At 30.6% G+C, this 27720-nt stretch overlaps 5 protein-coding genes and 1 long non-coding RNA gene across 7 annotated transcripts; 3 read left to right on the top strand and 3 right to left on the bottom strand.

The window, feature by feature from the left end:
* Positions 1 to 208: 208 nt before the first annotated feature.
* LOC148238416 (uncharacterized) lies at positions 209 to 3747 on the bottom strand. Its single transcript, XR_015812095.1, has 5 exons — positions 3688 to 3747; positions 3518 to 3582; positions 3370 to 3451; positions 3126 to 3208; positions 209 to 3052 (listed from the first exon to the last, which is right to left on the bottom strand). It is a non-coding gene; the product is annotated as an uncharacterized LOC148238416 (long non-coding RNA).
* A 2624-nt stretch (positions 3748 to 6371) lies between these two features.
* On the top strand, positions 6372 to 8380 carry LOC148238415 (putative inositol monophosphatase 3). The gene is made up of 3 exons (XM_088202667.1): positions 6372 to 7003; positions 7073 to 7221; positions 7414 to 8380. Exons 1-3 carry the CDS (start codon positions 6472 to 6474, stop codon positions 7777 to 7779), a joined length of 1047 nt encoding a protein of 348 aa, XP_088058793.1. The 5' UTR covers positions 6372 to 6471; the 3' UTR covers positions 7780 to 8380.
* Positions 7790 to 11180, bottom strand: LOC148238414 (ubiquitin-conjugating enzyme E2 W). Its single transcript, XM_088202784.1, has 6 exons — positions 11085 to 11180; positions 10920 to 11011; positions 10614 to 10716; positions 10386 to 10541; positions 8537 to 8612; positions 7790 to 8464 (listed from the first exon to the last, which is right to left on the bottom strand). Exons 1-6 carry the CDS (start codon positions 11106 to 11108, stop codon positions 8451 to 8453), a joined length of 465 nt encoding a protein of 154 aa, XP_088058910.1. The 5' UTR covers positions 11109 to 11180; the 3' UTR covers positions 7790 to 8450.
* Positions 11181 to 11998: 818 nt separating this feature from the next.
* LOC148238413 (N-acetylneuraminate (7)9-O-acetyltransferase) lies at positions 11999 to 16681 on the top strand. The gene is made up of 6 exons (XM_088202440.1): positions 11999 to 12158; positions 12238 to 12334; positions 12401 to 12504; positions 12581 to 13005; positions 13078 to 13307; positions 14809 to 16681. Exons 1-6 carry the CDS (start codon positions 12041 to 12043, stop codon positions 16208 to 16210), a joined length of 2376 nt encoding a protein of 791 aa, XP_088058566.1. The 5' UTR covers positions 11999 to 12040; the 3' UTR covers positions 16211 to 16681.
* Positions 16682 to 18066: 1385 nt separating this feature from the next.
* LOC148238412 (mpv17-like protein 2) lies at positions 18067 to 22640 on the bottom strand. 2 transcript variants are annotated; one of them, XM_088202756.1, is made up of 3 exons: positions 22539 to 22640; positions 18978 to 19049; positions 18067 to 18907 (listed from the first exon to the last, which is right to left on the bottom strand). In XM_088202756.1, exon 3 carries the CDS (start codon positions 18887 to 18889, stop codon positions 18209 to 18211), a length of 681 nt encoding a protein of 226 aa, XP_088058882.1. In that variant the 5' UTR covers positions 18890 to 18907; positions 18978 to 19049; positions 22539 to 22640; the 3' UTR covers positions 18067 to 18208. The 2 variants fall into 2 exon arrangements, with proteins under 2 accessions (XP_088058882.1, XP_088058873.1); XM_088202747.1 differs by lacking the exon at positions 22539 to 22640 and adding an exon at positions 19115 to 19190.
* A 2666-nt stretch (positions 22641 to 25306) lies between these two features.
* On the top strand, positions 25307 to 27720 carry Neos (nuclear receptor coactivator protein neosin). The gene is made up of 6 exons (XM_088202622.1): positions 25307 to 25838; positions 25904 to 26097; positions 26163 to 26289; positions 26633 to 26832; positions 26894 to 27069; positions 27147 to 27720. Exons 1-6 carry the CDS (start codon positions 25576 to 25578, stop codon positions 27504 to 27506), a joined length of 1320 nt encoding a protein of 439 aa, XP_088058748.1. The 5' UTR covers positions 25307 to 25575; the 3' UTR covers positions 27507 to 27720.

The raw sequence follows: 27720 nt of genomic DNA, 5'->3' as shown, positions 1-27720 counted from the left end.
AACAAAGTGAAAAAACGCTGCATAGGATTTAACAAAGTATGGGATATTTCAAATAATAGTTGCGACCGGCAAACGGTTGAGTAATTTATTACCGATAACATTAGAAACACACACAAAGATTATATATTTCAATGTTTTTCCATATCTTTGTCATTCAAAGTCACAAATGTAAATATAGATTTGCATAGACAATAAAAGAAAATCGATATTTATCGATAAAAATTACATTTATTTATTTATATATCATACATTTATACACATCTACATACACAAATAAAATTGTAATTTCTAAACGAAGCTTCTCCGATTTATATTATTCACCAAACTATTCATCCATAAGTTCTTTTTTTGTTTCAAGAAACGTTTTGTTGTATCAATTCTTTCACACATTTAAAATATATATGTTTATATGCATTAAAAGATTTTTTTTCCACATTTTTAAGATTCAATTTCATAAACATAACAGTTATTTTTCACACTTATAATCACAAACATTTCTATAAGTTATTATATAAGGATTTAGCTTAATTATTTTCCACATTTAAATTCATAAACATAGCTGTTATTCTTGAAAATATTATTTTGCTTTTAAACTTCTACACAATCTTACATTTCTCATATTCAGAGTCACAAACATTTCAGTTATCATAAGTACACAAGGATGCTTTGAACATATTTTTTACTTTTGAATGCTTTTCCACATTTTCACATTGAAGTCACAGACATCTTTATGAATTATGGCATAAAAATGAAGATTTAGTTTAAAATGCTTTTCCACATTTTTCACATTTTAAATCTCCAACAGCGCTATGAGTTTTTATATGATGTGAAAGACTTTTTATTTCTAAGGTGCTTTTCCACATTTATAGTTGCGAATGTAGGCTTGTTGTTAGTGCCAATTTCACAAAATTTTCGAATGGCTTTCGGTCCTCCGAAAAAAATATCAACACTTTTTTAGCTGCCCCGGTTTAAAGCTTTATAATTATGATAAGCCTAGCTATGAGCTATTATACGCCGTTAAAGATTTGTTTTTTTAACGCTTTTCACATATTTTACATTTAAAGTCACAAACATTGCTGTTAGTTATAATATGCCTTATACGCATTGAGCTAGTTTTTAATGCTTTTTCACATTTTTCACATTCAAATTCATTAACATCCTTATGAGTTATCATATGCCTCTTAAGTGTCATTTTAGTTTTGAATGCTTTTCCACATTTTTAACATTTAAATTCATAAACATCGCTATGACTTATCATATGAGATGATAGTAATTTTTTGCTTTTGAATGCTTTTCTACATTTTTCACATTCAAATTCTTACATATCGCTATGGCTTCTTGTATGCACTAAAAGATTATTTTTAGTTTTGAATGCTTTTCCACATTTATTAGATTCAAAGACACAAACATCACTATGAGTTTTTATATGCCTTTTAAGTAAAATTTTGGTTTTTAATGCTTTTCCGCATTTTTCACATTTAAATTCAAAAACATTGCTGTGACTCATCTTATGGCATGTTAGCTTTCTTTTGGTTTTAAATGCTTTTCCACATTTTTTACATTCAAAGACACAAACATCACTATGAGTTTGTATATGCCTTTTAAGTGACATTTTAGTTTTCAATGCTTTTCCACATTTATCACATTCAAAGACAAAAACATCACTATGAGTTTTTATATGCTTTTTAAGTGACTTTTTGCTTTTGAATGCTTTTCTACATTTTACACATTTAAATTCATAAGCATTGCTGTGACTTATCATATGAGATGAAAGCAATCTTTTGTATTTGAATGCTTTTCTACATTTTTCACATTCAAAGACACAAACATCTCTATGAGTTTCTATATGCATTTTAAGTGAGAACTTAGTTTTGAATGCTTTTCCACATTTATTACATTCAAAGACACAAACATCTCTATGAGTTTCTATATGCATTTTAAGTGAGAATTTAGTTTTGAATGTTTTTCCACATTTATTACATTCAAAGACACAAACATCACTATGAGTTTCTATATGCCTTTTAAGTAAAATTTTGGTTTTTAATGCTTTTCCGCATTTTTCACATTTAAATTCAAAAACATTGCTGTGACTCATCATATGGCATGTTAGCTCTCTTTTGGTTTTGAATGCTTTTCCACATTTTTTACATACAAAGACACAAACATCACTATGAGTTTGTATATGCCTTTTAAGTGACACTTTAGTTTTCAATGCTTTTCCACATTTATCACATTCAAAGACAAAAACATCACTATGAGTTTTTATATGCTTTTTAAGTGAGTTTTTAGTTTTGAATGCTTTTCCACATTTTTTACATTCAAAGACACAAACATCACTATGAGTTTGTATATGCATTTTAAGTGACACTTTAGTTTTCAATGCTTTTCCGCATTTATCACATTCAAAGACACAAACATCACTATGAGTTTTTATATGCTTTTTAAGTGACATTTTGCTTTTGAATGCTTTTCTACATTTTACATATTTAAATTCATAAACATTGCTGTGACTCATTATATGGCAATATAGTATTTTTTTGGTTTTAAATGCTTTTCTACATTTTTCACATTCAAAGACACAAACATTGCTATGGGTTCTTGTATGCATTAAAAGACTATTTTTGGTTTTTAGTGCTTTTCCACATTTATTACATTCAAAGACACAAACATCACTATGAGTTTTTATATGCGTTTTAAGTGAAATTTTAGTTTTGAATGCTTTTACGCATTTTTCACATTTAAATTCATAAACATTGCTGTGACTCATCATATGGCATGATAGCAATTTTTTGGTTTTGAATGCTTTTCCACATTTTTTACATTCAAAGACACAAACATCATTATGAGTTTGTATATGCACTTTAACTGAAAATTTAGTTTTGAATGTTTTTCCACATTTATCACATTCAAAGACACAAACATTACTACGAGTTTTTATATGAGATGATAATAATTTTTTGCTTTTGAATGTTTTTCTATATTTTCCAAACTCTTTCTTGGAAGAATCACTATGCATACGTTGATATCTGGTGCATTTTTTTTTTTTTGGTTCCTAAAATGATAATTTTATTCGTAAATACTAAATATTGAATATATATAAAAATTGAAATTTATTCGATTATTACTTTGGCGACATTGTCAATTTGTTGAGATAAACCGTTCATTCCGATAGTATTCAGGGTAAGTATATCTTTAACGTCGTGCGTTTCTGAAATGATATTCAAATAAATAATTAAAAATGTATTTTCGCCACCCGCTACAAGAAATAATTTGGTGCAATGCAAAGTTAAAATAAAGTTTTCAAAAAATGTTTTATGCATATTAAAAGAAATACAAAAACAAAAGGGTAATAAGTTAAGTACGGTTAACCTATTTCAAACATGTCATCTACTTGTACGCCGTTTACGAATGTATCTTCGAGGGCATCGTCTTCGTGAGTAAAATTTAAGAACTAAAAAGAAAACACAATGTAAGGTAATATAGATGAACAGTGCTACATGTAACTACGTTTCATTACCTCGACTTTACATTGAATCGTGTCAACGGAAATAAGCGATTTTTCGTCGTTTTCCATGTCAATTTCTGCAAAGATAAAGTGATTATCTAATTAACTAACAAACAAATTATCAAAATACAATTTATATGTTAATTGCGATCGTAAAAATAAAACCATAAAATGAATTATACCAGTTTTGATAAGCGCCATTCTATTCGAAATGACAGTTTACCACCAATGTTTGGTTCAAATACCATCAATTTCGTGTATGGCAAAAAATGGGACAATTTCGAACCATTCAGATTTATATAGTTTTAATTGGCTTGTATTTTTCAGGTCAGAATTTTAACATGGCTTAGGTCAGAATTTATATTGCATGGGTCAGAATTTATATTAAATGGTCAGAATACATCGTTCAGAATACTATCGGTCAGTATAAATATTAAATGGTCAGAATAAATATTAGATTGTCATAATTTATATTAATTGGTCAGAATTGAAATCGGACCAGTCAGCATTAATATTAAATGGTAAGATTTATGTTGACACATGGTCAGATTCGATTTTTTCAGATGGAAATAGTGTTATCGATTAAGATCGATTATCGATTAATTAAGATTGGTACAATTATTCGACGCGTCTGTCGTTTACATCTTGACAATTCTGACGCGCCAACGCTGAATCAACAGCTTTTGTTAAAACCAACTATTAGACCTTCGCTACCACCACTACGGTGAATGATAATCAACGTGTAACATTCTAAAATAAAACAAAATTCATTTTATAGCATGGTTTTTATTTATAAATACTTACAAATTTATTTAGAAAACAGGAGGCGTCTCGCTCCCGCACGCGACAACTTTCACTGTAGAACCAAACAACCTAACCTCTTTTTTAATTATATTGTATTGATTTGTTCTCATTTCGGTATATCTTGTAATTGTCCAGCATCATCCAATCTATGACTAACTATTCAAAAAGCGAAGACGCATATGTGAGTACCACAATTGGAATGAGATAATAAAATAGGTTAACTTCAATTTTCCTGCGTAAAATATGTGAATATGACAGCAAGTTACTTTATTATAACTATGTGTTATTTTTATACCATTGTATACCATTTTTATTCTGACTAAACTATTTTTATTCTGACTATTTATTATTTTTATTCTGACCGTTTATTATTTTTATTCTGGCCATTTATTATCTATTTTGACCATTTTGCTAATAAAATTCTGACCGAAAATTTATTTTTATTCTGACCAAAATATTATTTAAATTCTGACCATTTAATAACAAGTCGTTTTAATTTAATAAAAAATAATAAGATAGCAAAAACGGGGTGGACCAATGTTGATGATAATAACATTTATATTCACGTTTTTTGAAAGTTTCACGTTAACTTAATCATTGATGACTATTGTAATGTATGATATCTTGATACGCATTGAATACACATTGAATCAATTCTTTTTTTGAGTGTGTGATACTGTAAAAATCGGTTACAATAGTTGTTTTGCAAAACGTTCTGCAGAAGTATCCTTTTGCAATTTGCAAAATGCAGTACGATCAAGTGTTACCGATTGATGCAATCTATTCATTTGCATGCGTAATCGATTATTTTCGCGTTGTTCGTTTCGATCAGCATATGACAAATTTTGTCGTAATCATCTAATTCCCACTCTACTTGCATCATCTGTTTCGCGTTGTTGTGGTGATTCAGTAGCTCGTGAAAAATCCCACTGCTAGCAATATTTTAATCCTAGTAAAAACCTTATAGTTGAGAATTATTATCAAGATATTGACAAAATGCATTAAGAACTGCATGGTTTTCACACTGAGCATCATCACCAAATAGGTATATTGTGTGCGTTTAAGTTCTCTGCGCTAATAAAGCGAAAAATTGAAATTCTTTCGTATTCGGCTATGAACGAATTAAGCTAAGCAATATTACCTCATCCTGTTTACGCCCGTTTCGTCTATTGTATGCGTTCGCGAACGCCGTCTTACGGTGTTCGAAAATGTCCATATTTTGATAACCAGTCGACTCCGATCGTCGTTATGACACTCAATAAAGCACACGTGTTTTGGATTCAGACCTCAGAACTAACCAGTTCGAGTATCTCGATAGACAACACATCCACTAAATGAACTTATTTAAATATTACTTCAATAAATTAAAGTGTTTTCAACCTTAAATTACACAAAAAAGAACATATTACAAGGCTCAAAGGTTCATGACACCTATAGGTGCCTATAGCACACTGGCGATTTTCTTGCTGACTTCTATAGGTGTTATCCGCGGTCAAAGAGTTTTAAGAACCAAAGTGTTAATGCAGCAAAAGCATTCAGCCTGTCTTGCGATATAAAATGTCTCAGATGGGTCTTTATACATTTTAATACGCTGAAAGAACGTTCAAAATAAGCTGTAGACGTTTGTATCTCTACCAATTGTTTATTTTTTAATAATAATTTTTCGTTCGAGTGTCATTAAAGCTCTTTTTTTTTGAGAAACACAAAAATCATAATAGCTTATTTAAATTGAAATAATTTTTAGAAATATGCATTGTTAAGATATTAAGGAATTTATTTTTATAAAACTTTAGTCCAGGTCTCGGCAACCTTATTTGGTTGCGAGGCAAAAATTTAAAATGTGACTACTAATAAGACTATTCGGGTCAGTGAATATTTTTGGTCCTAACAACCATATATGTGGTCTGGTCGTAACATCATAACACGAAATCCTGCACATGTACATATATTTAAAAAAATGCTATTTGCAGAACTCAAATGGGTCACTTGGTGACCCGCGGGTCATAGGTTGCCGAGCCATGAACTATACTTAAAAAAAAACACTGACATCTGCGCATCGAGCATTGACACGTGGCGCTGGCAACACCGGTGTGACTGTTGTGACAGCTGGATTTCTGCAAGCTGACGGTTTAGGAATTAAACCGTGTCGAAGTGAAAATGACATGATGAACTTGGGCGGAACGATAAAGTTGAACCGGAAAGGATGGGCGCTGGTCTTCGGGGTCTTGGCGTTGATCCTTTTGGTGCACTTTGGCTGGCAGGCCGACCGAAACGATCAGGTCGAACGACCAAAGCCGGCGGCGGAAGAATCTCGCGCTAAGGTCACCGCTAAAAGTCTGCTGGCGGCCGGAGTGCGCGCGGCCGTAGCCGGAGGGGCGGCCGTCAAAGACGTGACCGACAAGGGGAACACCGGAGCTCGCACCAAGGGTAAAACGGACGAAGGCGTAGACGAGCCGGTCACGGACGCCGACTACAACTCGCATTGTCGGATGCTAGCCGTTCTAGAGGAGGCTTTGCCTTCTATACGGATAATTTCCGAAGAGTCGATCGAAAATAAAAAATGTCCCACAACGATCAAAGCAGACATAGAACTGAGCGACGAGGATGCCATGTCAGATTTGAACGATGAATTAGTTAATCCAGACGACGTCACAATTTGGATCGATCCCTTAGATGCCACTAAAGAATTTACAGGTATTTGTATTTATTTCGTTGTTAATAATAATTTCATTATAATAATACGACAAATAATTTTATTTTTAGAAAAATTGTATCATTATGTCACGACGATGGTGTGTATTGCTGTTAAAGGTTTTCCAATCGCAGGCGTAATACACAAACCGTTCGAAGACGAAACATCTTGGGCTTGGTCCACCAAAGGAATCTCAAAAAATCTTAAATTACCATCAAAGGTATATATTATTTTTACTTTTACTTAAATAGTCAGTATTTAGTTAATATTTATTTTTAACAAAATTATTTAACTGCTTGTTATTTGCTGTTCACTGAATATTATCTCAATGTATTGGATGAAATATAATATCTCGGAAACAGTCCAAATATGTATAATGTTCCTGCGATTGAAAGAAAAAATAATTTTTCAGATGGAAAATTCCAACAGATCACCGATTGTGATTGTATCGTTATCGCACAAAGGAAAAGTTGAAAACTTCACGTCCAGAGCTTTCGGCTCTAAACATAAAATTGTATCAGCCGGCGGGGCCGGCTATAAAGTCTTAGAGGTCGTCCACAACAAAGCCGATGTTTATATTCACACGACGAAGATTAAAAAGTGGGACATCTGCGCAGGAAACGCGATTCTCAGTGCGCTCGGCGGCAAGATGACGACGCTGCAAAACAAACCCATCGATTATTCTTACGACAGCGACAAAGCCAACAACGACGGCGTTCTGGCTGCCGTCTGGGATCACGATCTTTACGCTGAGAAAGTTAAGGAAATCAAATTATAATGCGAATGAATTGTGTTGATTTCAAACTTTATTTCATACATTTTTGAACAATGAAGTTAATGCGATCGACAATTAAAAGCGTACATCCGATCCTTATTTTTTTAAATATTTAAAACGACCTGTAAAGCCGAGGGAGAGGAATACAATTGTGTTTTTGTTAAATAACTTAAGTCGCCACAAACATATGTATATATACAATCTAAACAAATTTATAAACGAGTGACGCAGATCAAGCATACGTGGGTAGATTTTTAATCGCATACAATGATAACATTTAAAGGTAATTTTTACTTACATTTGTTCGATTAAAAATACGCATAAATAAAACTAGTCTTAAAATAATTAAATACAAGACTTTAGTTACATACATATATAGCCGGTGATATGAAAGGAACTATAAACATTTTTATAGATTCTCTGTATAAATTAAGTACTCCACACGTCAATCGAAGAATCGGGAGTGTGAACTTGGAATGTAAGTAAAACGTGTACAATCAGGATCGACGGAGATTTAAGTACTGGTATATTAAAAAAACGTAGCAAATAAATGTTGTATCTGAATGTTATAGTTAAATTGAAATATATAAATTGTAAATAAAAACGATTTTTAATTATCCTGGATACTTTTCACGTCCTGATTGCTTTTAAATGACGATGAATAATTAAAATAACTAAACAGAATCGTCTGAAAATAAAAATTAATTTTATTGATGTATATAATTTGATTGAAATCTATTAAAATTTAAGTTAATCTCACCATGGTACCACCAATTCGTCTTCTTTGGATTCTTGCTGCATGTTTTTACATATAAAGCATTGTCGTTCGGTCTTTTCTGTAACATATTATTACAATATATTAAAATCACTATACTCTCTAATACAAATGAGATATGTTATCACAAAAATAAATATTAAAAACGCTCGTTATGTAACTTTCCAATTGACGAATGAAGTCAAGATCTAATCAAAGACCATATTTGAAAAACAACCAGCGTCATAAAAAAAATTACAGCTAACAAAAATAAACTGCATAAAATATTGTTTTATTTAATTTTCACTTAATCAGAATTAAGGTTTCTTGCTATCGAAGCTATTTCGATACTATTTTCAACTTTACTAAGATGTAGTTTTTATCAGCGGCAACAATTTTATTATTTTCTCATCTAAAATTGTGAAAACCGTTACAGATCTTAGCATATAAAAAAATCTATGACAGATCTGTCATCTCTCGAAATTCAATTTGTTCTTCATTTTAGAACTGAAGTAGATGCTATATGTTCGAGACTATGTATCAATCGACGATTGCTTACTTTTATAATATTAATAATTCATTTAAAAGGGAAATCAAATTTTACGTTTAAATATTTAGTGACATATCTCGGAGGCAATGCCGGCTCTGGGGAAAATAAATATCTTTTCAATTAACAGACATTTAAAAAATTAGGAAAGGTTAATTTGTGGAATATGAGTATGCATAACATTATCTTATTGGGGTTTAATCCCGAAAACAGGATTAAACCCCAATAAGATAATGTTATGCATTTGGTGGGATATGAAGAGCATAATTCATAATGAGTTTTTTATAGACAGACATTTATGACACTGTGCTCAGATAATTCGTTTAATTTAAAAGACTATATATTATAAATTAAAGAAGGTTAATTTTATAATTAGACAGCGCTCGCCCTCATCTATCCAAGAAGATGATGGAAAACATCAATGGATTTTCTTGGGAACTCCTTTTTCACCCACCGTATTCTTCAGACATTGCTCCAAAAGACTATTGTTTATTTTAGTATTATTATTGCTTCCAAAAATACATTATTTTTCGAATCAGATGTAAAAACACGTGGAGAATAATCATAGAAAAAGACGAAGAATACATAATTTAGTAAAATTAATACAAGTTATTATTTTTAAACCTGATATTTTATACAATATATGAAAGAATATATTTAAAAAAATATATTTCTTTATTCCTTGATATGCATTTTTTAAAAGGACAATAATTGTAAATGATTAGATTCCAATAGTTATAAACATGATTTTTGAATGTATTAAAATGATCCTTTCTACGTTTTGATAGTATACCAAAAAAGCAATCATAAAATTAATTCCACTTCAATCAATTACTAATAAAGTGAATAAAGTTAAATTAATAATTTTTCAAAATGATGGTACTTCACAGATCAGCAGATAAAATTTTAATTATTATTATTAGAAGTCAGAACGTCTTCTATCTTGTTACATAATGCGAGATTTTTGGCTAGCTAACAAGCAAATTTGTTCCATTTTTTAGAATAGTTGTGTTCTGAAAAACCATTATACATATAGTTACATATTTTAGCGCTTTACGCTTTAAGATTTTTATTTTGAGGTATTCTAAGAAAAAAAAAGTTTTTATTGTTATTATAATGCTACCCCTTAAATATTATTTGCTACCCAAATTGGGGTAATTTACTTAGTTCGTCTTTATATAACGTTTTTACAATGGTTGTTCTTGCAAAAGTGGTAATAATAAGTTTAAAAGTGATTACATCTCAATTCCATCTAAAACATGCGGAAAGCGTAGTTTCTAATATTAATCAATCAAATAAAAGTTGAACCTTTTCTTTGCAGCTACTCAGCATTGACATAATAGATAAACAGACGGATCTGACCGATAGAGCCGGCGACCAATCGTCCGTCAAAATGGACAAGCAAATATGACCGTTGGAATATATATGCGGATGCACCGGTATATTATTACCTACGAACGTTACCTATAGAAAACAAAATAAACATATTTATTAACTTAGTTACATATCGTCATATAAATAACGCAGTCTAATCACCTCGGGTGAATCGAACGGATATTTAGAACTAAATTTGAACTGAAGGAGGAACTTCTCCCCCTCGTATAGGGTCCCCTGCGTGCCTTCCATATGTATGATCCATCTGAAACGGTGTCAATTGACGTAAATCAATAATATCACGTGGTCGCGTGTAATGCGTAAAATTGTTATCTCTGCCCGCATTTAATTAGATAAATGTATGCAGAAATAGGACTAGCACTGAACAAAGAACCGATTCGGTCGAGCGACATTATAGTATCGATTATGATTCGAGCGAGCTGCGAATCGGCAATCGGCCCAACTTACGATCCGAGACTAGTGCTGGCCTGGTCGTCATCTACGCTGACTCCCGGCGGAGGCTCTTTCATTAACGAAATCAGCTCTTTTTGAAGACGTTTCTGCGGACGAAATTGAAAACGTTATTGAAAATGAAACGCGATATGGGAAAATATGCGAATGTGGAATTATCACCTCAGCGGGCGACACGGCCGCCATATCGGCCGATAGCCGCAGCTGATGGAGAATGACAGCAAAGACGCGGTGCTGCCAGTATGCCGAAAGAACAGTGTTACTTACGCAAAATTTGTTCGTCTGGTAATTCAATTAACACGAAAACACAGAACATTGCTAATTATAGCAACGCACGGAGCAAAAATAAATTCGAGGTCGTATTAGAATATCATATAATTTTCCGTTAAACTCGAATATTTTTTTTATAAAAAAATATATTTTTCTTACAGGATAAAAATGTTTAATTCACAAAAACATGTCAAAAATCATATTTTTTTAATTTATAGATTGAATTTTTTTGTCACTTTTGTATTAGAAATTTATATAATTTGATGATAATTAATAATATTCATTTACAATTTTAGTATACAGGGCTGCTTCTACAAAATTGTACTTTACTCCCTCTACCTTTATTAATAAATACAAAATTATTAAAATCGAAAAATCATATTACTTTTAGTGATTCCAGAGCTATAGAAGCTTTACTCTTATTGAAACTGTACAACGTGTTCATTGATTGGCAAATATTTTTTTTTATATTATGACGAAGGATGCTTTTAGGCGGCTACCATAAATTATGTCACAGGCTTAGAGGTGAAAGAGGGCAAGAATGCCGAACGTCCCGCAATTTGTTTAAAATTAAAATACTTATCGATTGAAATTAAAGTGCTAATATATTATAGATAATATATAATTCAAAGATACCAAAATAAAAGATTAACAACTTAAGCAAAAATCCTACAAAGTGAAGGCTAAAATGATATTTGAAGCACTGAAAAAATTGAGATTTGATTGTTGAAAAAACGTTTTCTAATAGAGACAAAGCATTAAATAGCAATTATTTTAATTGAAAAAGTATAAATTTATGCATAATATTTAAGTTGCTAAGGCTAAACCATCTGTCAAATGCAGTCAAAATGCGGGTCCGGCCGGAACGAGTAATTGAACAACTAAACGCTACAAATGCGACCCGCGTTGCGTTATTGCTTGTTTTAGCGTTCATCGGTTATCATGGTTTACTACATTTACTATATGGTATTTGCCACTTTTTGCAAATTCAACTAGGTATGTATTTCAATATAATTGTGCAATTCTGATTATTTTTCCTCAACAGGACCCGATTCTTGCACATGGCTTCTATCGGCCGGTAGATATAAAGGTGACCACGAATGGCAACCGTACGGCTGCATGCTGCATCGATATTCAAACACGTAATCATTATTATATATTCTAATCTGACATTATCGTCGATTTTAATCTATTTAATCATTTATCAGAGATTCGAGACATTGTTTACGGTACTTAGCGTTCTGGGGCACTTATAACCATTTCGTATTCATCGGCGATTCGAGAATACGTCAAATGTACTTATCTTTCATTTGTGAGTTTTTTTATTTATTGTGTTATAATTTATGTTTTGATCGATTGTTTTTATTTAATATATTTTATTTTTATAGCTCATATTAAAGTAAAAAGCGACTCAGACGTGACGGATATAACTTTACACAAACCGAGCAATCAATCCGATCTGTTTTATAATGACGCTAAATTGCGATTGTCTGCCGAGTTCGTCTGGAGTCCTTACGTTTCGAAGAAGATGGTGGACGAGTTCAATAAGTGGAAGAACGGCGATAAACCGCCCAATACTATAATAGCCGGATGCGGAACGACGATTATTAAAGAGCGAAACGCTTCAACGATTGCACTCGAAGAATATAAAACAAACTTAACGAGACTGGTCCAACCGATTGATAGTTTAAGCAATAGAAAGACTAACGTTTTGTGGGTGCTGCAAGAGCCGGTAGATAGTGATAAATTAAAATCAGATCGAAGCGTTATTACCAATCAACAGATTGAGCTATACAATTTAGCTGCTGCCGAGGTAAATATGATAATGAATCGCCACATATTAAGATACATGATGACATATTAATTATTCATATAATAATTGTAGATGTTGATTCATTCGCGGGTAAAAATGTGGGAATCTTCGCGCTTAATTGCCGGTGGAATGTTTTCAGAAGACGGTTTGCTTTTAAGCGATACTGCTTTGAGACACGATACGCAAATTTTGCTGAATATGTACTGTAACGATCATATGAATTTCAATGATGGAACTTGCTGTTCGTCTGCCGAAACATATACCATCTTTCAGATGATAACATTCTTGATATTTTTTGGATGGTAAATATTGTTTTCTTGTTCAAAATATTTCCCAACTTTTAAAATAAACTAATGTGCTGTTTATATCTAACCCTGATCTTTAAAAGTAACACGTACCGTTTACTGATTAGTTTTCATACTTTACTCTTAATAAAATTATTATTTATAATTTACTCTTCTCTTCAAACAGTTACAGAATTTTTAGTATGAATATTTTGATTTGTATCTTTCAAATAACAATATGAAATATTTTTTTGTTAAAATAACACATTTACACAGAACTCTTGAATACATATATGGAAGGAGACTTGAAAATTGAACTGGAGGAAGAAGCGTTTTCAGAAATGTATAAGCTTTGTTGCTTGATCTCCACTATTCCAGTCAGTACTTCAACAATCGAACGTACCTTCTCATGTTTGCAAAGCATAAAAACATTAGTTCGCAATACTCGGGGTGAAGCCAAGCTTTTCACGCTTTCACTAATGACCAAAAAAAAAATTTGCCTGAAAAATTGAAAATCAAACAAATTTATTCGATACAATAATTAAGAAATTTCTTCAAAAAAAGCTATATTAGGATTGCCCTTGCGTATAAATAAATGATTTTGAAAATTCACGTAATTACTTTAAATTTATTCAATTGTACCATCATCAGTTAATTTAATTGTTCTATTTATTTATGGTATTTTATAGATTAATTAAATTTTTTCACAATTTTTCTTTATAACTTTAAAGTTTGTCTGGTATTTAACACTTGCTTGTAGGTGTTGATTATGTCTGACTGACTTATCCAGTTGGTACAGATTAACCCCGTTGTAACACATTGTCTGTCAGGTTACAACGGAAGATTTAAAATAAATAAATTTACGGTTGAAAGAGAGAAATTTAATATGTATATAAAAAATTAATGTAATTGTGAAATTCATTATATCTTATTTGCTGACTGAAATTAAAAAAAAATATATATTTTTTTTCCATACCTAGTCCCGTTTTAAAGTCACGGCACTCCACTGCATTTTAGCTATCTTAAGTCAAGATAATTATCATAAAAGGATACTATGGTCGTAAGGAGCCTTATTTCGATCCTAAAATTTTTATTATTCGTTAATTGAGCATTTTAGTATGCTCTTGAAATTTCGAAAATGTGTTATATATTTATTTAGTGTATAGTATTGTTCAAAAGCTTTACATATTAATTTAAGTTGCAATATAAAACATTAAAAGATGAGTTATGAATTTATTCCGATGCAGAGAATGAATGGCAACAGCTCCCTTCTGTTCTGATTTATATTTTAAATTAATCATAGCTAGACCAATTCCATTGATTTGTGTTGTTCCAAATCCGAATAAATTTTAAATAAAACCATATCAGTATAGCTTAAAAAAATTATAATCGGCATATGAAGCAGTGTGTACCAAAACACTGCCTTAAAAATATTATAAGAGTTCGGAAACATCTTGAACAGTCCAATGATTATTGTATATGTAATGTATTTTATTTATATCTATTTTATATTTTCCAGCATAATAATAACTGCATTTCTTACTGTATACCGATGCATCCAGAAGAGAAAGGTACACGTCTACATACCTCTATCGACCAATAGTTCAAAACCTTCCACTGAACCGAACATTTATGATATGTTTTGCGCCATATCTACGCTCGGATTGATAATCTGCTATTTCTACCTGTGCGATCGGACAAATTTCTTCATGAAAGAAAACAAATACTACTCAGAATGGAGCTTCTGGCTTCCCGTCGGATACGTCTTGGTTTTAGGACTGTTTTTCACCGAGGATTCGAGAAGCCCTAAAGTGCTACACAGAGATCAAACGCTGGAATGGCGAGGTTGGATGCAGTTGTTAGTCTTGGCGGCTCAGAGCACCGGAGCAGCCCGACTTTTACCGATTCATATGTTAATGAGAGCCTTGAATAGTGGATATTTGTTTTTAACCGGATACGGTCACTTCTATTACATTTGGCACACCGGAAACACTGGTTTAGTTAGGTTGTTTCAAGTATTGTTCCGCCTTAATTTTATGACGATCGTTCTTTGCTTCTCCATGAATCGTCCGTATCAATTCTATCATTTTGTGCCAGTCGTATCGTTCTGGTTTGTCTTATTGTATGCTTTTTTGGCTTTGCCTCCTCAAGTGACGGCTCACAGTAGCGACGGCCATCCTTATCAGTATTTTTATCTCGTATTGAAATTCATCGGTTTGTTCGTCGTCATAACTGTACTTTATATGTCTGAAGTATTCTTTGAAAAAGTGTTCGTTACGAGGCCGTGGAAGGCTTTGTTTGTAACGACCGATGACGATATACAACAATGGTGGATTCATTGGAAGCAGGATAGATATTCGATGCTTTGCGGTGCCATATTTTCCGCTTGCTTCGTATTAGCTCAGCGATATAACTTAATAGATGATAATTCGTACGGTAATCTATTCTCGCCGAGACTAGCGATAGGTGCAGCTTTGACGGCCTTAATAGTAATGCTCGGGTGGTTATCCGTTCCGTTCTTATGCGGCGGAAAGCAAGAGTGTGACGAAATCCACAGTTACGCCGGAGCCATCCCGATTATTAGTTACATAGTATTAAGGAACGTTTCAGGAGCTCTGCGCTCCAGATATTCAAGCTTATTGGCTTGGTTCGGCGATATATCTCTGGAACTCTTTGTTTGCCAGCATCATATTTGGTTGGCCGCCGACACTCACGGAGTCTTAGTTCTCGTTCCAGGTTTTCCCATCTTGAACTTAATGCTGACTTCTTATATATTCGTTTGCATTGCTCACGAAGTCCGACGTTTAACATTAGTTTTGTTACCAATTGCCGTGCCACCTGATGTTAAAAGATGTCTGTGCAATCTTATAGTCTTTATTTTGATATTGATTCCGATCGGAATACATGACGGGATGTTTTAATGATAAAAAAATAAATAATAAAATAAACTTACCAAAGGTACCTGTAATTTGTACATAATTGTGTTTTAGGTTAATCTGTATCTTTTGGTAAGCTTCGTTTGCTTTGGTTGAATAATGTGATATGATAAACAATAATTTTGTTATTAAATAACAAGGCATTTTGCAGCTTTTTAAGTATTCCTTAATTATCTTTGTTGTTTAAACTAGAAGCAGTAATCTTAAGTTTATTTATAAAATGATTACCGACATTATTATGTACCTCGAAGGATAAAATATGTAAGCCCATTTTGGTAAATCGTATTTGAGCCATTTCTTTCAACACTAATTCATATTTCTCAGTTCAAAATATTTGCACTTTTTATTACCACTAAGATAACTCGGGGATTTCTTTTTTTTGTTATTGAGTTTGTTTTTTAGAGACTTATGCTTTTTATAAAATACGCAATTAAAACTATACTCAAAAATACAAAATTATAACCATTTTAGAATATTTTTATTTTTAAAGTAAATAAAATTTACTTAATTTTTTCATAAAATATTTTTTTTTTATATATATGTATATTTATAATTTTTATACGGATAATCTAGGACTCGAAATTTAGCTTTAAATGTAATTAAAAATGATTTTGTTAAAGCAACTATTAAAAATGATCAAACATTATGTATTTAAAAGCAAACATCTAAATTACAGATGCAAAAAAATAACGAATATTTGTGAAATTACCGTTAGGAGCCGTTGACTCACTTATGCGTCATTTGTAATTGAAAAATATTAATGATTGAGTTATGTTATCTTGATGAAAAAAGTGCAGATAATACTGCCAATATGATAAAATTTTATGCCTTTACAAAAATAAAGTGAAAATGGACACGATTTAACCTCGAAGGTACAAAATTGAATATGTGATATATTTTTGTTGCACTTTTGTAACACATTCCCAATTAATTTGCATAATTTATGGTAAATTTAATTTATACAGTTGAACTACGTTAACTCAAAGCAGTAATATGTACCTAATTACAGAATTAAGGGATCAAAATGTTACAATAATTATTGAGTATAATGTATTAATATTAATAATTAATGTTATGCACTTGTAAGGCACAATTCAACGCATATTTTCTTAAGATTAAATAATAAAAAAACATTTTTAAATAACAGATCTATATAAATTTTATTTGTTTAGGTATCGAGTATAGTATTTCAACAATATTAGCTATTTAACTTCACAATTCCATTTCATAAGAATATATTTTTTGACATTGTATATAAATTAATTTTCTGATACAAAATGTATAAAAAAATTATAATTCGAATGTATCATATATTTATTTAAAAAATAGATTTAATAATATATATATATTTACACATATAAGGTTAATTTGCTTTATGATTGTTGGAACTTTGATCAGACTTTCACTACTTTCATGCTGTTAATATCAGTTTTAATGTCACATTATGATTTATTCATAAATATAAGTTGATCACAGCCGCGTCTTCGAACGCAATTGAACATAGTTATCTTTATTATATTTAATATATATGTATATATAAAATAATTGACAAGGCTTTATGATGATTGTTAATATAATGTGCAATATACTCAATTTAATGTCAAAACACTGATAATTATAATGAAGCCACATCTTTGAGATTAGCGAAAATTGCAATATGTGCTGTTTCAGTTGATATGGCATCATTTACAATTTATTTAAATAAACAAACAACGTTTGCAAGTTTTGTGTAATCTCAGAAATTGATTTCATGCACGTTTTCAATCTTTATCAACAAAAAACAGCTACAAATAGTTATAAGATTTCCCTGTATAATGCTAGTCAATTGTTTGAAATACTTATTTCATGTGATATAACCATATATTTTCAATAAAACATTTTTTTAATATGTACAAATATACATAAATATTTTTTTTTTAATTTACATTACTACTATTTAAAATATTGAACACAAAACATCACTCAGCTTAAAGCGCACGTTCGTCAACTAACAACCGATAGTGTTTCCTTCTGAATCGTTGGTTTAATCGCTTCCAATTCTATGATCTTGCTTTGGATCGGTTTTTCGTCGCCGACTTTAGAATGTTTCACATGCGACGTAAATATATCGTAACCTAGAGATATTGTACTGTCGTACAAAACCCTGTATTTGGTCGGTAATAAATAGAAATTTATTATTTGCGCCGGAGGCCACACCACCCACTCAGCTTTATAAAGACGCATGAACTTCTGTTGGAGTTCTTTCTTGAAGTCGTCGAACGTGATGTCTTCGAATAATGCTACACTCGCAAAAAAAGTTATGATGATGATCGGAGAACAAATGGTCTGATCCAAGAGTAGTTTTTTCATAACGACTACGAACGTCCGTCCGGGTATCCTCCTGTCCAGGAACATGTACCAATGATGGCAGATGAATCCTACGGTCATTCCCGAAAATCCCATATGCATCGTCCTCGTTTTGTTCCATTGATCTATCTCTTTGGTGTAAATTTCGTAGTTTTGTTCGAGATAATCGCCAAACGCTGAAAGAGATATTGATATGCTGATATTCGTGTAGAGGAGATACTTGTCGCTGAAAGCTTTTCGCGTAAAGTACTTTATCTTGTGCGAGACTGGATACTTTCTTATTTGGTTCGAAAAACTTCTTACGAACGATCTTAACATTTTTATTCGACGAAGATTCTGTAAGTAAACAATATTTGGGTCACACTGTCGATGTTGATAAGTGAAAAACAAAAAATATAATACGTACGTAATAACATCAAGCTTGGCTTGTATCCTTGAAAGATAGCCAAATCGACGTTCCAAATTTGGAGTGCAAAATCTATCGAATAAAATAATTACTATTTGTATAATATAATAATATGCGAGATTTGATTTGAATATTACGATATTAGTTCAAAACATCGTACGATGTGTATGAAACGCGTGTTCGTATCGTCGCGAACAAAGCACTTGTGCTGACTTAATTAAATTTATTGTTTATATCTCGAATGACCTTTGCTTCGATAGGGAAGGTTTGTGCTCAAATTATAACACCAATTTTATCTCGATTATAAGAGGAAACAATTATTGTTTTTATCTCATGTCTTTTAGTGTAAATAAGAATTTAAATTCCCCAATGAAATTTCCGAGTAAAAACAATAAAAAATAGTATGTCAATAAATATTATTAATACATACTAATATATGTTGGTATTGTTTTTTCAATCAAATCTTTTAATTATTCTGTTTTGTTTATGAATTAAATCGAGCAAAATCTAAACCTTTGGGATTATTTTGTTGTAATAAAATAGCATCTGTAAGTGTATATTTATTAGTTTAATTATTTTTTTAAGCTTTTCTCTTATGCTGTTTTTGAAACTTATATCTTTAAAATAAATAATAATAAAGCAGTTTTAGAAACTAGACAACATATTGTAAAAAATATCGTTACGAGCTGTTGACTCGCTTATACGTCATTTGTATTTTCATATTGACATATTATACAATAAATACTTCTGAAGCAAATATATTATAACCAGTGGCGGATCAAGATTTTCGGAGGCCCCAAACGCAATATAAGTTTTGTTATTAATAATGTATGTGTATATTATTATATACAAAATTGACAATAATTCTGTGATCTGTTTCATTTATTTGAATTAATGTAATTGTATCTGAAAAATATTGGATTTTTAAGATCGTATTTAAATTGAGCACTTGATAATTTGCTGAATACATTGAAAATTAACTACATGTTGAACTAAGGGAAATATTGTTATGTAGGGTCTTTGATGATAGTGGAGTTTGAATGTAAATGCACAAATGCAAATATTTTAGCTATATATTTCTTACAAATATATATTTTTTATCTCGAGGTCTCTTGAAAATTCTGAGGCACCAAGCGCGTGCTTATTTTGTTCTATGAATGATTCGCCACTGATTACAGTCCAATAAAAATGTATCCGATTTATTATTATTAATCAAAAGCTGAAGATCAAATTTTGGCAATATAATAATGATTGACTTAGCTTATCTAAATTATTTTTATGAATTTTAGTGAACGATTCTAAAATAAATAATAAAAATATTTTTTTAGTAAAAAATTTACTTTTTTAATATAAACGTGTAATATTTGTACACCAAACGACTTCTCGAAACTAGATAAGAACTACCGTTTAAGAAAGAAAAAATAGAGGCTTGCTATTAGCAACCAAATACAAGTTTTGGTTCTAAGAAACCTCTTCCCACCGCCAGCCGCTAAAGATAAAACGGATTCGAGTAATGGTCAGGCAGTGAAGTCTTCGCCTTCGTTATCATGTATTTTTTAATATATATCTTTAAGCAGTGTTTAATTTTAAATAAACTTTTTTAATTATTTTTAAATATTGTTTGTAAATTTAATTAGATAATACATTAGTGATATTAATGTTTTAAATTATTTTTATTAGTTTATTGGCAAATTTTTTAATAATACTATAATTATTGCCTATTAGCAAAATATTTTTTTCAAGAGAAGAAAATAGGTATAAAAATTGATACCTACATATATTAGACCTACTTTTTTTAATGATAATTTTTATTAAGGTAGATGTAGTGATTTGTTAGTATTATTAAGGAGTAGTGAATTGATGTTATACACGTAAGCGTAGAAGTATTGATGTTATTTTTTTGTTAGCACAAATTGTTTTTTGAAAATGTATATTTTCTAAGTTTTATTAAAATACTTGTTCTTTGATAAAATAAGAAAATAAACCAAAAATATTTCTCATTGCTATTTTTTTTTTAAATATTTTATTTTTTAGTTATTATTTTATTTGTCAATTTTATATAAAACTTTTTTAATTTACTTTTTATCTTTTATGAAATAATAATTTTGTAATAAAAAACTATTTTGTTGTATTAGATTTAGTAATAAAAAATCGTTTGACTAAAAAATACATATTTATACATTTGATTATCATAGTAATAAGAAGTTTTTATATTTTTAAAAAAGCAAATTACAAATTATTACCTAGTGTAATATTACGTATACGTAATAAAATCATTTTTATGATTTTATTATATATACAAGTAGAGGTATTGCACTACCGAGAATTTTACAGATAATTTTCAAACAAAAAGTATGACTGAAATTGTTTATGTGACTTTGAAATTATAGGTAAAACAATGTTAAATATAACGAAAAATTATTACAATTACTTATAGACCTGTATTTATTGGATTAGAAATTTGCTTTTTATTGGTATTTTAATAAATGTTTAATTATATTAAAAGACAAGTAATTATTTAAGGAGTCAATGTTTATTTAAATGTTCAGTTTGTAGTTAATAATTAATGAAGTAGTTTTACAGAAAACAATATGTGTTTATTATGTATTATGTTTCTTCGTAAAAATCAATTTGCCCATATATCAAAAAGTCACTTAACTTAAATGACAAAGTTAACTAGCCGAATATATATTATTAATATTTCTGCTTCTTCGTTTTAAAGTTGCTGACCATTTAATTTGTTGCTTTTTTATAGTATAAAGATTTTTAATTAAAATAAACAATTTTAGAAACAAATACAATTAGATATTATATTTATTTAAAACTGTTGAAAATTTTAACTAAAGTTTAAACTAGTTAAAACTTAGTTCTATTGTTGAACTGAAAAGCAAGATCAAAATATTTACATTATTATTCTAATGTCAACAAAAAGATTAGGAAAATATTTAAAAATAAAATAGTTCAGTTTTATTAGTCTTATTTTTTTATATTTAGTAAATAATCCTACATTTTATGACATAATATTAGATAGCCATGGTTTAAATATTATAATATTTTTGTAGTATAAATCAATTGTGCAAATTGAAATATAAGTTTAAAAAGATTGAATACATTAAATTGAACAATAAAAGTTACAATATAAAATGTCTTAAGGAATGTAAAATAAACATCCACAATTAATTTTGAAACCACTATTTATATTATAAATGTATTACTGTTTATCTTTTATAAATCAGCGAAAATAAAACAAACTATGATTAGTATATATATAAATGATTTGCGAATAAACTTAGATAATTTAAAATATATATTTTTAAATAACAACATATTCAATTAAATACATTATAATTTTATTATTTGTTGATATTTGTTTGTCTTGCTGTATCAAACGTATTTATAAATTTTATTTTAATCAATGTACAAGCTGATGGTATTTAACAAACGTCGTAATTAATTTTTTATTTGGAATTTAGCCAAAATATAATATTTATTTAATTTTAATAGAAATATTATTTTTTTATTATTTTTTTTTTTTATTTTAATATTGTTAAAATAACTCACATGTTTCATTAAAATATTAAATAACCGAAATAATCAGGCTATAACCGCATGGAAAATGGGTCGTCGACGTTTCTTTGACAGCAGTTAAATTTAATGTTGCCAATATAAAAATATATGTTACAATAAAAGTTATAATTTTGAGCATGAAACAAAATGATATGTTCATAAATCTCATAAACATAAATGTTCATGAAAAGTTGAATTTAGCCTGATTCATGCAGGCATAAAGTTGTTTGATCGATTGTTTATTTTATTATCGGAAAGTAAACTTTATTTCATAACTGCGTTCCGTGCACGTGTGACGTTATTAATTTAACTGAACTACGCTTGGAGAGTAATAGTCTTCTGCGCGAACTGTTGTGCAACTATTTTTTTCACAGTTTTTGGCCGAGGCTTCATACATATGAAGACTATGAAAGTATATGCTATGGAGTTGCTAGCATCAGACAACGTTAAATAGTAATATAGTGTTGGATTTATAATATATTGAAAGAATACTAATATGCTGGAGATTTCTAATTTTACTCCCTGATTTTTACCGAGACAGCGAACATAACAAATAATGTTCAACTGGCCGTTGCAAGATATTACAAAAGGAAAGGATATCTTTAATTGTTTTATGAATGAAAATTATTGAACAATTGTTTGAAAAATTAATTGCCATTACTACAGTCAGAGTTGACCACAAGAAATGTTAATTATATTTATTAAGAAAAAACTGAATCATCTCGGTTTTGCCCCAAGTAGTTTATATAAATGTCACCGTAGTATACACCAGTGGTTATGTCTCAATTCTTTCGCAAAAGTAAAGGTATTCAAATTCGCCAGTTTATAGAATTATTGAATTATGATTTACGGTGATATAATTTATCGAGATAAATAGATAATCTGTAAATAACTTTACTTGTTACCAGGGCCGTCCCGAGAATATTCAGCCCCCGGTCTTTAAGGGCTAATAAAACCGTTTAACCGGTTTTAATCGCCCTCAAAAATTAAAATATTTCATACGTTTTACATTTTTATTTAAAATATTTGAAATTATGCAATAAAATCGAAATTCATTGCTTATATATTCATGGTAAAATAACCAGAAATAAATAATGAAATGCACATAAAAGTACCCACATATTATATTTAAGAATACATTATTTTTTTTTCGTTGGCACAGTAATGTACAAAATAAATTATACATGGTAAAAAAATGATAAGTACATTTTATATTTTACATTTTATAATGACAAAAAAATTAATGACAAGAAAAATACAAACGGATTTTAAGCACCCGCTGTGTCAGGGTGGCGTTGTGGTAGTGGAAGTCAGGAATAAGTGAAGCACGTGCTTCAGCAATAATACGATAGTGTGTTGTACTGACGACTTGTTAATGACCCTATAAAAATTTATTCGTTGCTGCTATTCGAATTTATTTTAAATAAAAATAAAATGTAGTTAATTTGTTGGTTCCAACAGATTATTATTTTATACATGGCAACATTTTTTAGTCAATATATTGAAAATATTATACGGCTCGTATTTTTTGTATCAGAATTTTAACATGGTTGTGGTCAGAATTTATATTAAGAGATTAGAATATAAGCGGTCAGAATAAATATTAGATGATCAGAATTTATATTAAATGATAAAAATTTAAATTGGACTGGTCAGAATTATTTTGCCAGATGGTCGGAATATTTTTTTTCAGTTGTTAATAGTATTATATTATAGTGCCGTTGATGCTGTAAAGCTGAAGATTAGTACAATTGGTTTATCTGTCATTTGCATATCGGCAGTTCAATATCTCTATCAAGGTGTTTTAGAGCCAACTTGCTTGGATGCGTGCTCTCCGCTGCCGCTCTGCTGCCAAAGTCCGAATGTCCTTTTTGCGGTGGTTTATAACCAACATCTTTTCTAGCCCATATCCGAATGATTAATTTGCCCGCGATATAAAGTAGTTATTGAAATATTTTGCCATTTACCGAATATATTATGTTTTATCCACCTCGCAACATTTTTATAAAGTTTTGGTAGTGCAAAGTACTTTAAAATTTTAAATATCTTAGTGATTTTATTTAAAAAATCGTTATTGAATTGTACTCTTTGATACATATTTGAATTTATACAAAGTTGATCGATTAAAATCAAAAATTTTTCACCGTCATTTTGCGGACTAAATATATTTGAAGACGAAAGCCGTGCATTCGCATGGATTCTCAGGAATTCGTATATACGTTTGCGCGTAAGCGCCACATTGACTTTTATTATCATGTGCGATATTTAGAGAAAGTAATAAATCAAACAAAGCTCAAGACTACAAATAAGTGCAAATATGGAGTTTTTAGAAATGTGATGCATGTAGTAAAATAATAAACTCTTTTGTACAAACGAATGATTTTTTCCATGGAAAGTGATTAAACTTTTATGATGTCGTATTGGATTGTTATTGAAAAGCTATAATAATTGATCAAAAAAATATTTTTCAAAAATGCTAGGGCCTCTTTTGTCTAACCGGAGACTCTGAGGTGAGTGCCTCATATGGGTGAGCGTAAATCCGCCACTAGTTGTTTCTTTTCAAGGTAATTAATATGTTTTTGGTGAATTATGGTTAGGCTCAAATAGTCAAGTAGTGTTTTTTTTTTTTATAAAAAAATATTATTTAAATAGTTTTAAGATGTTTCTGTCGTATATTTAAATATATTTATAATTTTAAATATTGAAAATAATTGTTTAAATTTGTTTTATTTATGACACATTTTAATAGAGAATTTTTCCATAGACAATCGAGCGGCCGTCACCCAGTGTGCGGCGTCTTTGCCGCTTGTTGTTTCGTCGCATGTTACAAACGTCTGTCTCGTATTTTACAAAACGAAAGTAATAATAATAATAATAATCTTTCGCAGTGCATATCTTATGTTATGATTTGAGATTATCGACTCCTGCGTCCGTAGCTTAAGTTAGTTCAGTAAAAATTCCGACTCGTGTTTGTATTGCCCGGTCGAAGTTTTTTCCCATTCGAAGCGCGCTCGAAGACGATTCGTTCAAGATGGACATGAAGGACATGTCGAAGGCCAGCTCCAGGATTTACGTGGGTAATTTGAGCGACGCTGCCGATTCGGACGCTCTTTTCGAACAGTTCAAAAGTTACGGCAACATATTGGGAATCAAACGACCCATGAAAAAGACGTACGCTTTTGTGCAATTCGACAGCGACGACAGCGCCCTGGAGGCCATCAAGAACGAGAATCAAAAAATGTTCGGAAACAGATCGCTCATCGTCAGAGCTGCAGTCACTAATCATAAAGCAAAGTATGCTTTTTTTAGGCTGAAAAGTCAAAATTACGTTCCTAATTTATCGCTTCTATTATTTCCAGGGATAATAATCAAAATGACAATTCAGAAACGCCCATGAACGACAATCAATCTACCGGACAAGCGCACAACGCCAGCGATAATTCATACATGGAAAGAAGCGAACGAAGACCTCAAAATAGAGGCTTTCGTGGTGATAGTCGATATCCACCCGCCCGTCCGCTTTCTGGATATAGAGATAGGTCACCAGTAGCAGGTGAATTTTTCACTCGAATGTAAATATATATTTAAAAAAAATACTACAACAACGGTATCTTTCAGACGATTGGGACGATCATGAACGACATGCAACCTACGACAGATATGCAACCGATACATATCAACAACATGCCCCCGCCGCACCCGAAAGAAACGATTGTGAAATTATTGTGGTCTCCAAACAGCTCACGTAAAAATTTCATTGTTTTGTATACAGTAAAACCCCACTTAAACATAATTTTGTTCATAAATTCACCCAGATCAAAAAAGTAAGATAAATCAAAAACAACAAATTTGTGATAGCTCTGTATAAATGTTATTTACATGCTTAAAAAATAATTTATAGATTATACATAGATTTCACTAACGTTTCATATCCGAATACATTTTCACCAGTAGATATATATTTCTACTAGCGAAAATATAATTCAATTGATTATAATTGATAAACTAACCTAAACAAAGTTAATTCCTTATCATTTTAATTCTTTGAAATTATCATTGTGTCTAATTATAATCATTATTTATTGCAGTGGATTCGCAGAATACATTGAAGATAGACTAAAACGTATCGGTTTAACTGTAGATCTTTTATTCCCGAATGAAGATGTTCCTATAGGAAGAGTTCTCGGCAATATATTATCACGGGGCTCTATTTACGCCGTTTTAGTTATGCCCCAAAACGAAGAAAATAGATCGTTGACTTTGAATATATTACACGGGTTACCTCAAGGTAATGTTTACATTGTATTTAATTGAGATTCTTATTGTTGATAAAAACATTTATATTTCAGAACATCGTAATATGCCCCTGGAAGATGCAATCACGTTGATTGCGAGAAACTTTGCTGAAATACAAAGAAACGGCTCGACGGCTGGAAATGAAGCTGTAAATGCACTACTAAATCAAGTTGCAAACGGTCGGTCTTTAACAGTCACGCAATACGACCGGGTTTTGGAATACATCAAGGTATTGAACACAAGCTATTTATATAAACAAATTATCCACCAGTGACAGATTTTGAACAAATATTATTTCTCTTGCAGGAGTGTCGAGATAAACAGATCAAAATGGAACTGGGTGATTCTTCATCGGGCAACAACGCCGACAAAGTTCAAGTGGATCTCCAGCAGAGAATATTGAGCATACTCAACAGCGAGACTAAAATAGCCGACACAAAGTCGACACAACCTTCGGGTCCTCAACCTCTCATGGAGACGAAGGTGGAAAATCCAAATTATGACAACGCAGTCATGCTGAGAGAGAAAATAGCCAGTATGTTGAACAATAGTGCCATTGCTCAAGGCCCTGTGCCGCAGCCAGTCGCAGCCCCCAACCTCAAAACTGCCATCACAAATCCGACGATACAGAAAGCTCTGGATTCTCTTTTAAATAAGATGACATAATAATTTTTATAGTAATAATAACATACAAGTAATATTGTTTTCATAAATTTTTGTATTTGTGTGACATAGTGAATTGCAGTTTAATATGTTCAAAATACTGTATGTATTTATTTAAGAATAGTTTTACGATAGTTTCAATAGTACGTTGTAAAATATAATATAAGCATGGATGTGTCCTATATTGAACGGAATAAAAATAATTAATTTTTTTAAA

This window comes from Plectrocnemia conspersa, unplaced genomic scaffold (assembly GCF_051122295.1).
Source record: "Plectrocnemia conspersa isolate PC_06_02 unplaced genomic scaffold, ASM5112229v1 ptg000001l, whole genome shotgun sequence".
In the NCBI taxonomy this organism is placed as follows: domain Eukaryota; kingdom Metazoa; phylum Arthropoda; class Insecta; order Trichoptera; family Polycentropodidae; genus Plectrocnemia; species Plectrocnemia conspersa.
This window is presented reverse-complemented; position numbering and strand designations above follow the sequence as displayed.